The 15825-nt window shown below is 49.4% G+C and overlaps 2 protein-coding genes across 7 annotated transcripts in view; one reads left to right on the top strand and one right to left on the bottom strand.

Annotated features, from left to right (window-relative positions):
* CFAP276 (cilia and flagella associated protein 276) overlaps positions 1–15825 on the top strand; it is a 58047-nt gene that overhangs the window by 14639 nt on the left and 27583 nt on the right. For all 4 annotated transcript variants that reach the window (XM_081112037.1, XM_081112039.1, XM_081112038.1 and 1 more), the window contains one exon: positions 1392–1512. The gene's annotated coding sequence lies outside the window, so the exon portion shown is untranslated. The remainder of the gene's footprint in view (positions 1–1391; positions 1513–15825) is intronic.
* Positions 1–15825, bottom strand: part of ELAPOR1 (endosome-lysosome associated apoptosis and autophagy regulator 1) — a 44512-nt gene that overhangs the window by 8480 nt on the left and 20207 nt on the right. For all 3 annotated transcript variants that reach the window (XM_081112032.1, XM_081112033.1, XM_081112031.1), the window contains exons 4-15: positions 14620–14767; positions 14085–14165; positions 13419–13524; positions 13135–13284; positions 8028–8116; positions 6354–6531; positions 5536–5664; positions 5076–5166; positions 3326–3431; positions 2921–3058; positions 1677–1940; positions 251–424 (exon numbers count right to left, since the gene is read on the bottom strand). In XM_081112032.1, the coding sequence (XP_080968158.1) occupies positions 251–424; positions 1677–1940; positions 2921–3058; positions 3326–3431; positions 5076–5166; positions 5536–5664; positions 6354–6531; positions 8028–8116; positions 13135–13284; positions 13419–13524; positions 14085–14165; positions 14620–14767 (1654 nt within the window). The remainder of the gene's footprint in view (positions 1–250; positions 425–1676; positions 1941–2920; positions 3059–3325; positions 3432–5075; positions 5167–5535; positions 5665–6353; positions 6532–8027; positions 8117–13134; positions 13285–13418; positions 13525–14084; positions 14166–14619; positions 14768–15825) is intronic.

Below are 15825 nucleotides of genomic sequence, written 5' to 3'. Positions count from 1 at the left end.
GAATGAAGGTCAGGGAGGAGTAAATGGACAACTTATTTAAAACACTTTTAGTTTCCTAAATTTTTATAATCCAAATGACTTAATTTTAAAGGAGGGAGGCCTCAAAGAGAGGAGTAATCATTTGAAAGCCATTCATCTCCTCAATCTCCTGCCTGAAGGTTTGCTAGCTTTTCTTCTGTGTCCTTCTCTGGCCTCCCGTCCACTGGTAACCCCTCTCAGTTCTCACACCATCGGCTCTCGCACGCCTTACCTCGTTTCCACAGAGACTGAAGGTGAAGTGATGGAAATATTTCAGCCCTTTGGAAGTGAAGCTTGGCCCGCCAGCCAGAGAGACGGGGTCTTTCAGAGCCGAGAAGTTGTAGTCTAACGTCCGGCTCCCAGAGCTGACTGAGAAGGTGCAGTCGTTGTAGCACAGAGTGTGGATCTGAGGGCAAAGAGGTTGTCAGCCGGCTGCGGCAGGGCCTTTGAGGGGACCGCAGTAGTGACCCAGCCCGGTGCAGCCCACGCGGGTAGAAGCAGCAGGGAGTGCAGGTGGGCACTAGAAGAAGCGAAGCAGTGGCTGGTGGGGCTTATGTACATCTTGCCATTCAATCATTAGCACATGTATGATGTACGAACCTAAACCTGTTGTTTTCTAGTAAGCAGTTGGGTCAGATTCCATAGCTTTGTCCCTGTGCTTAGATTATAGAACTCTCAAGGCACAACATGGCTGTTCTTACTTTCAAGCAGAAGACAACAAACGAGGTGCTAACTCGAAGAGGGAAGTCCAGGATGGCAGGAGAGAAACTACAAGCCTTGACCCTCCCCCCATTTTAAACTAATTGGATCCTAATTCCTCTTTCCCAGGGTCTCTGTAGGAAACTGAACTTCAAAGGGGGCTTGATTCCCCATAAGCCCTTCCTTACTCTGTTTTAGGGTCCTCATTCAGCCCCTGCCTTACACAACTGTCATTCCCTTCCTTGGCAGCAGAGGGAGCCCTCGGAGAACAAGTGTGTGGCTAAAGTCCAGGAAGCCCCAAAGACGCTGCCAGGATCTGCAGAATGTTGCACTTACTGCAGAGCTAAACCGAGCAACGTTTGCAGACCATACATAATGCCTTACAGATGTATACCCATGTGGTTGTGGTCAGTAAAACACAAATTCACTTAAAAGCATTAATGAATATTTAAGAGCTTTTAGCCAGAGTACTTTCCTAGATTCAGACAGTACGTGGCCAACAGCACTGCTTTATAAGAAACCACTTGGATAGAAGACAGCAATGCCAATTAACCGTATGTCCCAGCAAAGGTGGGTTACCTTCCCAAAGGAGAGGGGCCAGATTCCTCTGATAAGAGGCTGGAGTAAAGTGGGTCTGAATTTGAGCCACAGGTCCCACTGTTCCTTCCCTTCAGGCCACTGCCCAGATGCCAAATGACCCTCGGGACCAGACGGTCACAGACCTCCCTTACCCATCTCTTGAAGATGAGGCTTGTCCACGACTGAGGCCTCGCCCCTGACAACCAACTTCTACAGGTAAGAACGTGCCACCCATGGTCACAGCCTGGATGGGGGTCCTCCAGGACTCCACCCTGGGAGTATGCTATGGGGGACACCTGGGGATCAGCCCCGCCAGAACCCCATCTAGGCCCTGGCACCCTCTGAGGCTGAGGTGAGGATGCACGTCACGCTGCTGGCACCTTGTTGCTCTGGGTCCCTGAGCCACAGGGCTCGCAGGCCTGGACTCCATAGGGCTGGTGGGCTTTCAGGATGGTGTTAGGGGGGCAGGAGTGGCAGGTCCCTGAATCCCGGTTAATGTAGTAGCCAGCAGGACAGGAAGTACAGGAGGAGCCCATGTCAGAGGCTTCCAGGGCGCAGGGCCGACAGTAGGAGGCCACCCCGTTCATGGCATTGGTGACATTGATGGAATAGATCTTGGCGATATCGTTGGTGTACTTTCTGCCCTGGAAACAAGGAAACGAGAGAGAAGGCAGAGGCCTGAGACACCAGCAGCAATTGAGTTCTCCGGAAATAGTAAATGACTGCCTCATCTTTTTTATCTGTAATGCTTGAGAAAAGTCTGATAAGCACCTTCTTCCTTTATGTACACTTTGTGTCATTTTTTAAAGCAAATCTGAACCATTTAAACATGTCTACAAATATTAAGTGCCATGGGGGAAATATGCAGTAGAGATTGTTATATGAAAAAAGCAGGTCTTGCCCATGGCCAGTGTGGCTCAGTTCATTGGAATAGCATCCCGTGCACAGAGGGTCACAGGTTTGATTCCCAGTCAGGGCATATACCCAAGTTTAGTCCCCAGTTGGGGCATGTGTGGGAAGCAACTGATTGATGTTTTCTCTCTCATATGGATGTTTCTCTTCTCTCAAACTCTCCCATCCTCTCTCAAATCAATTTTTTAAAAAGAAAGAAAGAAAAAAACCAGGTCTTTTTATCTGTGAAAGGAAAAAAGTATTTGTAGAATATCTCCTGGATAGGAGGTACTTAGATGTTAACTGGGTTTTCTCTGGGTAGTAGGATTATAGGTGATATCTCTCTCTCTCTCTCTCTCTCTCTCTCTCTCTCTCTCTCTCTCTCTCTTTCTTTTTACCTTCTAAGTTTCCTGCAATTAATTTGCATTAAATTGAGTGAAAAAAATAAAACCAGAGTTATTATTATTAAAAACAACAGGGATGAACAGGATGTACAGGTGAGGCACCACACTTGTCCTCAGGGCAGGGCTGCTGAGGGGACAAGGTGAGTCATTTGGACAAGGTTCGATGCTTCTCAGGGGCCTGGAATAGGCAGTTCTCGGCTTGACCCCTTAAGATCCTTCTAATCCTTGGGGTCAGACCCTCCCACTCCCACTCAAACTAATGCTAAGGATCCTCCTGGGTTCAGAGGTCTCTCTGGGAGCCAGGGGTCTGAAGAAGGGGAGGCGCTTACGATCTCGTGGAAAGTGGTCCTCTGGAAGGCCCAGGTGAAGCTCACGGTAGCGTTCTTCTCAACAATGTAGGTGAAGGACTGCTTGCCTTTAGAGCCTTTCCACGTCTCCACAGGAGTGTTGGCCCTAGAATTCACACCCTGAACCCAAGACAGACAAGTGAAGAAGGCGCGATGGCTGGGTGGCTGCTGGGGAAGAGCCACCCAGGGGCCATCTGCCGTCCCAGGGGCCATCACAGTTGGCCAGATCCATGTTAAACGGGGAAGCCCCTGACGGGCAGTCTGGGCCCCTCCCCTGTGAAATCACTGTGAGCAGGGGTATCAGTTATGTTGATGCACCAGTGGGGCCGAGGAGGCCAGCTCTCCCTTCCTGGGAACCCCATCACAAACAAAGAAAGGAAAACATACCACCATGAAGTAGAGCTCACAGTTCACAGAACAGATGGTCTCAAAGACAAATGTGATCCTGGCCACCTCTTTGTTCTCTGTGTCCGCCATCACCGACTGTGGAGGTCTGTGGGCCAGAAGTTAAAAGTCAGTTCAGAGGCAGGGCAGTGCTTATTGCAGAGTCCAGAGAGCAGCAGAGGGTCTGCTAGAGGGCTCGGGGGTTGGGGGGGATGCAGGGGGCGGAATTAACCTCCTGGTATATTGGAAAGAGCATGTACGAAGTCCAATCCTGCCCCTTAGCTATGTGACCCTGATGTAGCCAAACTGTAGTTTTCTCATCTGTAAAATGGAGGTAATAATATCTTCCTTCTTCACCTCCCATTACTGTGGTGAGATCCTAAGTCGTACCAGATGGGGAGGTGCTGTGTGAAATGCTGGACAGCCTCACCAGCAGAGTGCGGTCCCCAGACCAGCAGCATCGCGTCACCTAGCGCTCGCTCACTAGACCCCCTGAGTCAGAATCCGCACATTGACCTGATCCCCAGGTGATGCACATGGGCATTAACGTTGTAGAAGCACTGCTATCATGAGATGCACATTGTCTACATTCACTTAGCAGCTCTCTCTTGGGGATGGTGAGAGCTTTGCCTGGGTTCAATGAGCAGATAGTTCAGTTTGTAATCTCTTCAGCAAAGTTCTCAGGGTGCTCCTTCCTTTGGGGAAGAGAGAGCCAGCTACAAAGCCAAAGCGGGGAGGGAGTGGGTGAGGTGCAGGAGCCTTTACTATGGTGATCAGATTTGCAAATTGAGACATGCCCCCATAAAAGCCTAAAGAGTTTTCTTATCTCTCAAACATGGGCTTTATCTGCTCAGCCCTGAGTAACGTAAATTAAGGGAAGGGAAACGAACATCTTCCGAGCCACCACCATGGACTGAGCACCGTCCAGGGATGGAAAGGAGGGAGCTTGGAGGAGGGAATGGAGAGGCCAGCCTGGCAGTCAGGAAGCCCAGTCACTGGTTCCCCCTCATCTTTCAAGTGCACAAGAGTTCACTTTGGCTTTGGAAATCCACTTAGGGCCTTTTCCCAGCTTTGGCCATTTGTTTGAATTCTGAGGACCTGCAGGCCCAAGCTCACAGTTGTGCTAACAAGTGGACTGAAGAGTCATCTCAGCCTGAGTTAGTCCAAATTCACACTATCAATCCCTGGTTTTACAGACCAGGGGCCTAATGCCTATAGGGGCACGATGGCTCCCAAGTTCACAAAGCCAGTAGGTGGCAACATTCAAGTGCCCTGTCTTATAGTCTAGTGCTCATTCCATAGTACCACACTGCCTGTAGTATTTTTTTAATGGCAAATAAATTGCTTTTTGTCCTAGGTCTTCTTGAATAAGTGGATAAATATGATAAGAACAATCCCTCCCAATCTTCTTGCCCCAAATAACAATGAACTATCTATGGGCACTTCTGGTCCTATTAAAAAGATGGGGTTTTTTTAATTGTATCTGATGCTGTGAGGAGGAAGGCTTTAAGTAGCATGTGGCCAGTGAATGGAAGGAGCTAGATGGGACGGGAGAGTGGTAGGTAGATTAGCATGGGCAGCGACTAAGACCCTGGGTCAGGGTCAGGTTCACACTGTCAGACCATTGCTGTGCTCTGTCTGTCTGAACTGCTGCTTCAGCATGCAGAGCCCTCTCCCTACTGCATTCCAGGGTATGTGGGCCATGGATGTGGCCAAGGTGGCGCTGGCTTCCCCTTAGTTTTGCATTCCTCACCTAAATCCTGGCACAACCAGAGTGAGGATCATGAAGTCATTGTCCGAGGCTCCAGCCGCCGTGTAAATGTAATCCCCGGCCACCTCCCAGCCTGGAAGGAGAGCGGAGAGTTAACGCCCCAGTGGTGTTGGGTGCAGGGCACGCATGCGCCCAGATGACACTCTGGAACCACTGCTGGACACAACCATGTTACACCTGTCCCACTACTTTGGTCAAAGACTCTGAAGCTCTCAGAGCAAGACCTTTGGGGCATGTGCATGCTGTTACTAGTTCAGTTTTTGACTCTGAAACAAGATTTGGCAGAATACATGCCCATGAGGAGTGGAACTTTCCAGGGAATGCGTGGCCTGGTTAGCTCATTTCCCCCTAGACATCATGAGTATGAAAATATGTGACGTAGGAAGAGCCCCCGTGGGTGTGCAGGGAGCCGAGAGTGCGTGGCAAGGGGAGAGGCCCTTACCTGTCATGCCCTTGTACTCAAAGTTGGTCCCACTGAGAACGGTTGTTTCCATGTTCGTGGGCAGCGTGTTCCACCATTTGTATTCAAATCCCACGACAGGCTCAGTGCCGGCTGGGCAGTGGCTACAATCTGGGGGGACCATAGATCCATGCATTCAGCAAGAAGGCTGCAGCCACCCTGACCAGGGCTGCTGTCACACAGACAAGTGGCAACCGTCGTGGGCAGCCAATCAAGGGAGTGCTGAGTACTGCTGCACAGTGATATGAAGTTGACCCAAAACATTCTGGCAATGTATTTAACAGGCTCAAGCTGCACATACTGACCCTTCCTTCCCAAGTCCCAGCTAGCCTCCTCGCCCACCTAATTTTTCTTTTCCAAACGTAGATGTATCTTCTGGTCTGATCCATACAGTTCATGTTATTTGTCACATTAGGAGCAGTACATGCATTCACATGAATAGGCACACAAATTCCCCCAACTCCTCTCTGCAGCATGGCTCACAGGTCCATGTGTGTCCAGCTGGCCACCCCAGCTCCCAGACCTCCGGTTAGCATCCCTGCCACCAGCTGGGAGCCTCCGGGGGGAGGATGGGGCCCCTGCAGGCCGGAGTCACAGTGGCAGTTGGAATGAGAAGAGCAGGCAGTTCATTCTCAAGTGTCACTGTGACCTACAGACAGCCCACCCTGACTGCTCGCCTCCTGAACTTAGTCCTCGGGGGTGTCCCAGCCCTCACTGCCTCCCTCGGAAGGACAGCTGACCACCTGTGGGTGCTGTGGAAATGGATGAGATGCAGGGACCAGGCAGGAAAGGGGGGTTACCAGAGCCGTTGGAGTAAGAGCCATAAGGGCAGGGCTCGCAGGTGCTGTTGTCGGTTTTGTAGAAGCCTGGGTTGCATGGCGGGCAGCGAGTCTTCACGCCAGAGGCGGGCAGCTTTACCGCCCCCTCGAGATCCTCGTTACAGATTTTCGGCTGGGCCCATTTGTACATGAGCTGCGTCTGCAGAAATGGATCAAGAACGGCTCAGCCTGTACGCAGCTTAGCACATCTTTAGAAAAGTTGACTTTGAGGACAGGGAGATTCTGGGCTATAGTGAAAACTCCACCAGGGCGGGGATCTTTATCTTGGTCACTGATGTATCCCAAGCACCTAGTCCAGTGCCTGGCACATGGTTGTGCTCAATGAATGCATTTGAATGCATGTTGACTGGGGGAAAGGGGATATACCTAATGACGACTTGTGTGACATGGGGTGGGGGGACCAGTTGTCTTCAGAGAAAGCTCGGATTCCAATGTAGAATCACAGGAAAAGCAGCTGGTAAATCCCAGAGCACAGAAAGGCATGGATGGAATTCCCAATTTGTCTCTTGGGTGCTGTCTTTGCTTTTGCATTTATTCAGAAAACTAGTAACATCTATATGTCAGACCTGGAGACTCAGAGATGGTGAGAGAGACAGGGCAACAGTCACATAATAACAATCCACATGGGGGTATGGACACTGTGTTCTGGGACATCAAGGCTTTGATCAAGCCTATGTTGGCCAAGGGCTACAAACTTCCAGTGATGAGGCCATTATGCTCTGGGGATGTAGTGTACAGCATGGTGATTACAGTTCGTAATAACGGATCATATACTTGAGAGTTGCTAGGAGTGTAGACCTTAAATGTTCTCACCATAAAAAAAAAGAAATGGTAATTATGTGATGTGATGGAGGTGTTAGCCAATGCTCTGATGCTCATCGTTTTGCAGAATGTGAGCGTATCAGATCAACATGCTGCACACCTTCAACTTACACAGTCTTACATGTCAGTGACGTCGCAATAAAGCTGGGGGTGGGGAGGCAAGAGGCCAGTGGACAAGAGAAGCAGCACCCTACAGATCGAGAAGGCCTTGGCCCAAGCGGGAGGGGAGAGTGGGGCAGGAGGGAGCAAAGATGGGCACATTCAGCCACATGATGTGCCCAGAGAGGAGAAGAGGAGCAGGACTGTCCTCATGAAGTCAGGGAGTCAGCTGAGGCCAAGAAAATGGCAATTTTTACAAGATCCGATGGAACACCAGATGCTGCAGAACTGAGTCTGAGGCGCAGCTGATAAGATACAGGCCATTCCCGCTTGCTGCTGGGGAAGGGGATGACGCTGCAAACATGAGGGCGGGGCGGGGGCGGGGAATGAGAGATGACTGAAAAACAGTCGCTGCTAGGACCAGCCTTTATCCTGTGCTTAACAGGCAGAACTCAGCCAGCCAGCAAACATGTGCCTGCTGACAGCCAAGCACACGCTCAGTGAATGCAGCTTCCCGTCTCCTCGGGAGGCTCTGCTTTAGAGAGGCAGACAGTGCATCCAGAGGGTCTGATCCAAGACAGACCCTCCACTCGGGACCGAGTCACTCTGCAGGCCTCTGGGGTTTTCTCTGGTGCAGCTTCAGTGGCCGCTGGAACTCCGAATGTGGTAAAGCCCAGGGAGCGGGAAGAGGGGCCCCGAGACCGTGCTACCCACCTCTCCGTTGGCATCGCAGGCCGTGTGCGTGTAGAAGTAATCTTTGTCGGTGCAGGCTGGGCGCATTTTGCAGGAAGAGGATCCTTTTTCTAAACGGCAAACGCGAGGACAAATACTCGGGTTACATAGGAGAGCAGAGCTCTTGACCGCTTGCTCATGACCCTGTGGCCCCAAGACCCCGGGGTCCAGCACAGCACAGATACTGCGGGAAGCAGGAAAGCCTGCACCAGCCCGGCCCGCGGCCTCAGTGGCAGAAGCCACAGTGCCTGAGGCCCTGCTCGGACGCCCCTGTGCTCCGTCCCTGGTGTGGGGAGAAGCCACAGCCGCGCTGGGGGGCAGCGCGTGGAGAAGTGGACTGGCCGGAGGACCCGCAGTGAGGGTGGGTAGCTAGAAAGAGCATCTCACAGGTTAACCACCACCAACCACGTTCCCTGAAACCCGCCATCTTCCAGGTCAGAATCCTGACTGGGTGCAGTTTCTCCTCCTGAGGGGAACAGAAAAGCTTAGGACAGTGCCTTCATGCTCTTATTCTAATTCTTTCTCTGAATTTTCTCTTCATATTTTCTTTCTGCACAACCTCCCCCCCCAGCACCCCAGCATTCTCTGCACCTGATGAGAAATGTCAGCTATCGTTTCATTTATTCTCCGCTTGTGTGTTCTCATGTGCCTGTTAGTTCTGTTTTAACCCTCTGAACCCCTGCATGGCAAGAACTGCTTCAGTGAATCCCTCTTTAAAACAAGGGACCTCACCTTTTAAAAATGATGCACCCTTTAGAGAATTTGAAAGAGAGACCTGTTTTCTCTATCCAAAAATACACACACCCCATGCATTAAATTTCCAAGAAATTAATTTTCTCCAGAATAAAAATCACTGCTTTAAGAACGTGAGTGTACACTAGTACCACTGCTGTCACCACTGTTTCTAATATGACTGCAGTGTCCTGCAGGCGAGCATGTGATCACGCGAGACTGCCTGCCTCTGTTACTGACAGGCAGTGTGGTGGAGTGGAATGAGCTACTAACTCAGACAGGTCTGGGTCTGGGTCTGGATCCCGCGTCGTCATTTCGTAGCTGTGTCACGTCGTCAGGCAAGTTACTTGACCTCCCTGGCCTGAGTGCTCTCATATGTAGAACAGGAATAATAATATCTACTTGGCAGGAGCCAGCACACCTGGCACATTGTAAGGAGGGACTCACTAAATGCTGGTAACTCTTATTACCTGGGATTGTAGGAGTTATTTTATTTGGTAACTGTCAAGGGTTTTTAATAAGGATTAAAAGTCTCTTTCTCTCCCTTCCAGTTAAGGGCTTATTTCTCAGTTGAGCTCTTCTTCTTCCCAAGGCACCAAATGAGTTCCTAGATCAGAAAGTTTCCCAACTGTCGCCTTGTTGGCCTGCACCAGGGAGTTCCCACAACCACGCACCTCCACGCCTCTTCTGTCCCTGTCTTATTAGCTTGGGCAAGAGGGAACTACTGGCTGAGAAACATCTGGGGCCTTCTTAGCTCGTTTATTTGGTTAACAAGCAGAAGGCCTAATTCAGCACAGGGGGATCAGGGACTCCTATTTTTGACTGACTTGCCAGGAGAAATTTGGGGGGAGATACTGAAAACACACCAATTCCCAGGACCCTTATGTATTGGGTTTAGCAAATTGCAAGCTGCCTGTTAGAAAGTGCATTCCAGCTCGGCTGGTGTGGCTCAGTGGATGAGTGTCAACCTATGAACCAGGAGATCACAGTTTGAGTCCCGGTCAGGGCACATGCCCATGATGCAGGCTCAGTCCCCAGTGGGGGGCGTGCAGCAGGCAACTGATCAATGATTTTCTCTCATCGTTAATCTTTCTATCTCTTTCTCCTTCTTCTTTCCTCTCTAAAATAAAATATATATATATATATATATATATATATATATATATATATTTAAAAAATGAAAAGGAAAAGAAAGTGCATTCCACACTAGGGCCTTTCTCTGCTTGTCAAATATTTGCTCAGCCTGACATGCTTGCTCCAGGTATCAGCAAAAATAGTCCAGCTGTTTACACATGGACAACTGTTAAGGTGGTGTTAATAAATGATTAACCCAGATGCTGGGACAGACCTCACTCTCCTGGCCCAGGTTTCATCATGGTGTTTAAGTTGGGTACTAGTCACATTTGAAAGATCGGCCTAGATGTTTGAGAAAATGAAACGTGATTCCTGTAGGATCGGGCCTGGCCAAAACTGTAAGGAATTAAAGTCTATCTTGGGGGCTCCAACTCCTCTTTTTGTACCTTCCTCTTCCTCTCAGTGTCTTCCCCCTGCGTCAGGAGAATAGTGTTCTCATTCTGATACACTTTAGCAAAAGAAAACAGGCCAGGCTCAGATACCACCTCAGACTCTGGGCAAATCTCTGAGCCTCTCTGAGCTGTTCTTTATTCGTTTGTGAATGGGGAAGTCACTCTTGTACTATGCTATGAGTGATAAATGAGATAATATTTTATAATTTGTCAAGTACCATACAAGTGTCATATTATTATTGCTATCTATGCCAATAGCATTTGTATATTGGCAGAGGACTGCTGGGACAGGCCTTAACGTAATGAATTAATAAAGTTGCCGAAACCAGTTTGGCTCAGTGGATAGAGCGTCGGCCTGCGGACTGAAAGGTCCCAGGTTCGATTCCGGTCAAGGGCATGTACCTGGGTTGCGGGCACATCCCCAGTGGGGAGTGTGCAGGAGGCAGCTGGTCGATGTTTCTCTCTCATCGATGTTTGTAACTCTCTATCTCTCTCCTTTCCTCTCTGTAAAAACTCAATAAAATATATTTTGAAAAAATAAAAATAAAGTTAGTGCTCACTACATGCCAGGCCCTGTTCTGAATCCTTCACCTGCATTACTTAATCCATACAGTAACACTATGAGGTAGATATGATTACTGTCATTCCATTTTATAGATGATGAAACGGAGGCACAGACAGATAACTTGCCCAAGGTGGCGAAGCTAGTAAATGGTAGACTAGAGATTTGAACCGTAGTAATTTAGTTCTGGGGTCCAGGCTCTTAAATCCCAGGCTGTTCTCTTAGGAAATGAATCCCTAACTATTTAATGTAACACAAGGTAATTAATCCTAATGATCAAGTTTTAGGTATCAATGAGGAAAATGCTTTCTTTCAGTTAAGCTTTTGTGCTTAACATCTCCTCCCCCAATGGCTCTGCCTTAGTCTAGGTCCTGGATACCTGGACCTGTTGTAAAATCTCCTTTCCTCACCCATTTTCCAAATGGCAGCCAGAGTGGTCTTTCAAAAGCACAAGCCAGGCCATGTCCCCAGCTTAAAACTTTTTAGTGACCCCACTGCTGAAAGAATTAAATCTCAACTTTTGAGCAGTGGCACAGAAGGACGGTCCATAATCTCTGTTCCCTGCCCACCTCTCCAAGTAAGCTCCAGCCATGCTAGTTACTCCAAGTTCCCCGAGCCTTCTGGCTTTGGCTCACACTTCTTCCAGAACTTCCCGCCCTCATCAAATCACCAACTTGTCTTTCAAGACTCAGTTCATCTCTCAGGACCACAGCTAGCGAAGCCTTTCCTCTCTCCCTAGAGAGGAATGACCGCTTCCCTTCTTCATCTCCACTGCACCCTACACTCGGCGCTCCTATCCCAGCACCTCCGACTCCATGAAGTCACTACACTTAGATGTTTCTATAACCATGTTTCCCCTTTTCAACATAAGCTGGAAGGCAGGCACCGCTCTAACCCTAGCACCAAGCTCAAGCCCTGGCACCTACCAGACACCCAGGACGTATTTGTAAATGGGTGACTAAAGGTTCCCAGGGTCTTCAGTCACTTCCTTCATGTGCACTCCATCATAGGCTCTCGTCAGACTCTCTCAGCAGCTTCCCAGCTTCCCATTGACCCTGTATTCTGGAGGAGTCAAGTCCCAAAGAACTGTAACCCTCTTTGTACCCCTAGCTGGTAGGTGGTCGACAAGCTGACCTTGTTCTTCGTAGTAAAAACTCACTCCCCAGCCAAAGGGGTGGAGTGGGAAATCGGTGGCAGAAGGAGAATAGACTCCAAGAATTCAGACTCCAAACCTACCACTTCATAACAGCTCTCTGGATACAAATCGCTTTACATGGAGTTGATCAAAATACTCGTAGGTAGTTATTTAGAACCACTTGCCATTCACCCCCTTGTACAGCAGCTGGGCTGGAAAGAGCTGCAGACTTAGACTAACAAAGGCTGCCATTGACGGAGCAGAGATGAGGAATAAGAAAGTCGAGTGGAAGAACAGGAATTTAGACGTATAGATAAAAACTTCCCGCAAGATCTGAACATTCCTGTTCTTGCTGAAATCTATACTCCTCTGGCAAGATCCGTGGACAGAAACAGGATTTCTGTTTTAAAAATAAGCAGTTCACAAGTCAGTGGCGGGTCTTGGCTGAGCCAACACATACTGTAACACCTATGTTAAGGCTGGGTGTGTCTGTGTAGGGATTCGGGGTCTGCTTGAGAGAGCGCCTTGAGCTGGGTTTGTGTATGGTTCTGTGTGAGAAAGAAAAAATGAAATAACTAGTTGTGAGTGTTTGCAGAGGCAGAAAAGGGACTCTCTCTCTCTCACTACTAGTTTTTTCAGAACCTATCTTGGAGATTGGCCCCCTTGCCAACTACTGGAGTGCCTGAGCCGGGGCCCTCTGGTTCATAAGTTGACGTTCAACCACTGAGCCACACTGGCCATGCCATGCCATGTACTTCTTACTAACATACAAATTAAACTTATATATATTTATTGTTTACTTATTATAGTTGTTGTTTATTGTCTGTCTTACCCCCTCCGGCATGTAAATTCCATGAAGACAGGGCACTTTGTCTATTTTGTTCCCCAATATATTCCAAGCACCTAGAATAGGCCCTGGCAGATAGTAGAAGCTCAATGAATACCTATTAAATGATTTCATTTTTATTTCCGGAGCAATTGGTAGGATGTGGGTTGGCAAGGTTCTTCCAGTGTCCAGAAAGCAAGGGTTTAAGAATGACCGGTCTGGACTTGACCAGAAGGATGGCTCCACGGCCTGTTTCTCCCTGTGCTTGGTATCACCCTCCAAACCCTTCCTGCCCTCAGAAACATCACCTGAGTATTTGTCGGCGTCACACTGGTGGCAAGAAGTTTCTTCCTTGTTTGAGTAAGAATTTTCTGGACAAAGTTTGCAGAAAGAGGAGCCCTGCTCGTCTGCATATGTGCCAGGTTTGCAGGGGAAGCATTCCGAAGTGTAGGCCACCCCTGGGAAGGAAGAACATAGAAAAGCAAAACTTGCGCCTAGAGACTGAGCCCCCTGGGGACTGGCCCCCACTCTCCTCCTACAGAGTCCCAAGGCTGAAAACCCAGCAGACCCAGACCCCGCCCCCTCTCCATACCTGTGATGACGATGTTTCTCACCAGCACCGGCTTGGAGACTTTGGACCACACTGAGAAGGCTGTGGTTCTCCAATAGAGGACGTTATTGCCTCGATTTAGCTTTACCTACAAACACAGACAGGAGTTAGTGCAGCCTCTTGCTGGGACCCCTCCTCTTACCAGTGCCTATTCTGATCCTCCCCCTCACTTCCTCAGCTTTGCACTTGCTCTTGTCTTGGCCTTCCTCCTCTGTCTTCTGAGCTTCCTCTACAACCATCTCCCACCCTCAGTCACATACACCATGAGAAACTCTGCAGCGAGACTGGTGAAGGGATCTGACGGTAGGGTGGATCTGACAGTAGGGTGAATGGAATTCCTCCTTCTTCTCTGATTCTACTTATCCATCTCCTGTCCCCAGAAGACCTGGCCTTTAAAAAGGCTGCTTATCCTTGGGGTCAAGCCACTGGTGCAGCAAGACAGCCCACACCCATATTTCGTCAACTCATCAGGAGAGAAACTGCAGCATCCTCATCATGTCAGACCCCTGTCCTCTGGGGAAGGAGGGATGGAGGCCTGGGATGGGAGGAGGCACTCCTCGGAGGAAAGGCCCTTGGTCCCTTTTCCGGGATTCTTGGGAACAGCTGCATCTCTAGCAGAGGCGGCAGGAAGGCTGGCTTGATGCTCACATTGTGGAATTCCCATCCTTTCTCTGTGGTCCTCATCCACCGGGAGTCATCCGCATTGGGCTGGCACTGGTCATTCTGGACCTGAGGCAGCAGGAGTTTGGGATCAGAGTCTTCTAAGGAAATGGGTTCTTCCCCCACGCTGTGGCAGCCTCCCAGAGGACCCTTCTTGTGGGAGAAGAGCTGCCAATTTCCTTTAGGAACAGAGCTCAGAACATACGAGCCTTGAAGGAGGGCAGGAGCTAGTCACACACACAAAACGTCAGGCACTGACAGCAAAGACATAACCGGTAACTCAGAGAAGCCATTCCATGCGGTGTGCGTGTCTGAGCAGGGCGACACCCCCAGGATTCCCAGACTCCCCTCCTCCCCTCAGATTCCCTCGCCTCTTGAAGCCTCAGCTCCTTTTGCCCACAGTTCTCTCCAGAGGATAACAACTGTGGCGATTTCCCAGGCAGGACTGGGCTTGATTCCTGCAGGTGCATCTGAGCCAGGGAGAGTTTCTGCCGCCCACCCTCCCCCTTGGCCAACAGCTTACAAAAAACTCAAAGATGATGTTGGAGTCTGCGTAGTAGTATTCGAAGCTGACAGTGCCCGACTGCTTCAGGTTGACGGCATACTTCAGTGTGGCCGTGCACTCGTCCGTGTTGGAGGCGATGTAGTCGCCCAGGGGAACCCACTTGGATCTGTGGGTTGAAACAGGGGCCAAGTTCACTGTCAGGGGCACGGCCCACCAGCTTCATGTGACCTTCTAGGTCTCTGGGGGAATTCTTGATTTGTGATTCACAGGCGAAAGCTTAGACCTGAAAATGCTCAGTAAAGAATGACGTCTGAGCCTGGCCAGCGTGGCTCAGTGGTTGAGCTTCGACCTGTGAACCAGGAGGTCACGGTTCGATTCCCAGTCAGGGCACATGCCTGCCTTGCGGGCTCAATCCCTAATGTGGGGCATGTAGGAGGCAGCCATTCAACGATTCGCTCTCATCATTGATATTTCTATCTCTCTCCCTCCCTTCCTCTTTGAAATCAATAAAACATTTTTTTTTTTTAAAGAACAACCTCTGGATCAAGGAACCAATAAGAGGTGGCCCCACATTATGCCCCCACTATTTCACTGTTTTGCTGGAAACCAGCTCATGTCTCCAATGACTAATAATGTGCCATTAAGGGGACCTCAGTTTAGTCCCCTGGTTTCCTCCTGTGTTTGTCAGACTAACATGGCACTTCCAGCTCTTCAACAGTTAGCGTTATTCTCGCATGGAAGCATATCCAAAGCACCTATGCTGAGCTCCTGCAAGATTCCCGCACTAACCTAATGGTATTGATTGCTCCTGTTAAACGAGACAACACTGAATGCTGATGTGCTCCCTGGCATCAGCTATAAATAACTGCTGAAGTCAGATGAATAATTAAAAGGGTGCCATAATGGGTTACATTTGCAAAATGCATCACAATTCTGGTGTTTGTCAGAGCTGTCCCTGGCGAAGAGCACTTCACACTCAATCAGAACAACATGTCTTCACCGATTTCTAGTGCCAGGCGTTGCTCCAAATTCTTACTCTTATCATCTCATTTAATTCTTACCACTCCCTATAAGAGGAATACTATTTTTAGGATGAGGAAACTGAGGCACCTGGGTCGGCTCAGTCACGTTCTCTATTAGGACACAGATGGCGTTGGCTGTCTTAACCTGCCTTCCCTCTCCTTCCAGCTTTAATCCTCTCCAGCTTTCTCTCGGAGGCAATGT

This window comes from Myotis nattereri (assembly GCF_964212035.1).
Source record: "Myotis nattereri genome assembly, chromosome: 18".
Lineage (NCBI taxonomy): Eukaryota > Metazoa > Chordata > Mammalia > Chiroptera > Vespertilionidae > Myotis > Myotis nattereri.
This window is presented reverse-complemented; position numbering and strand designations above follow the sequence as displayed.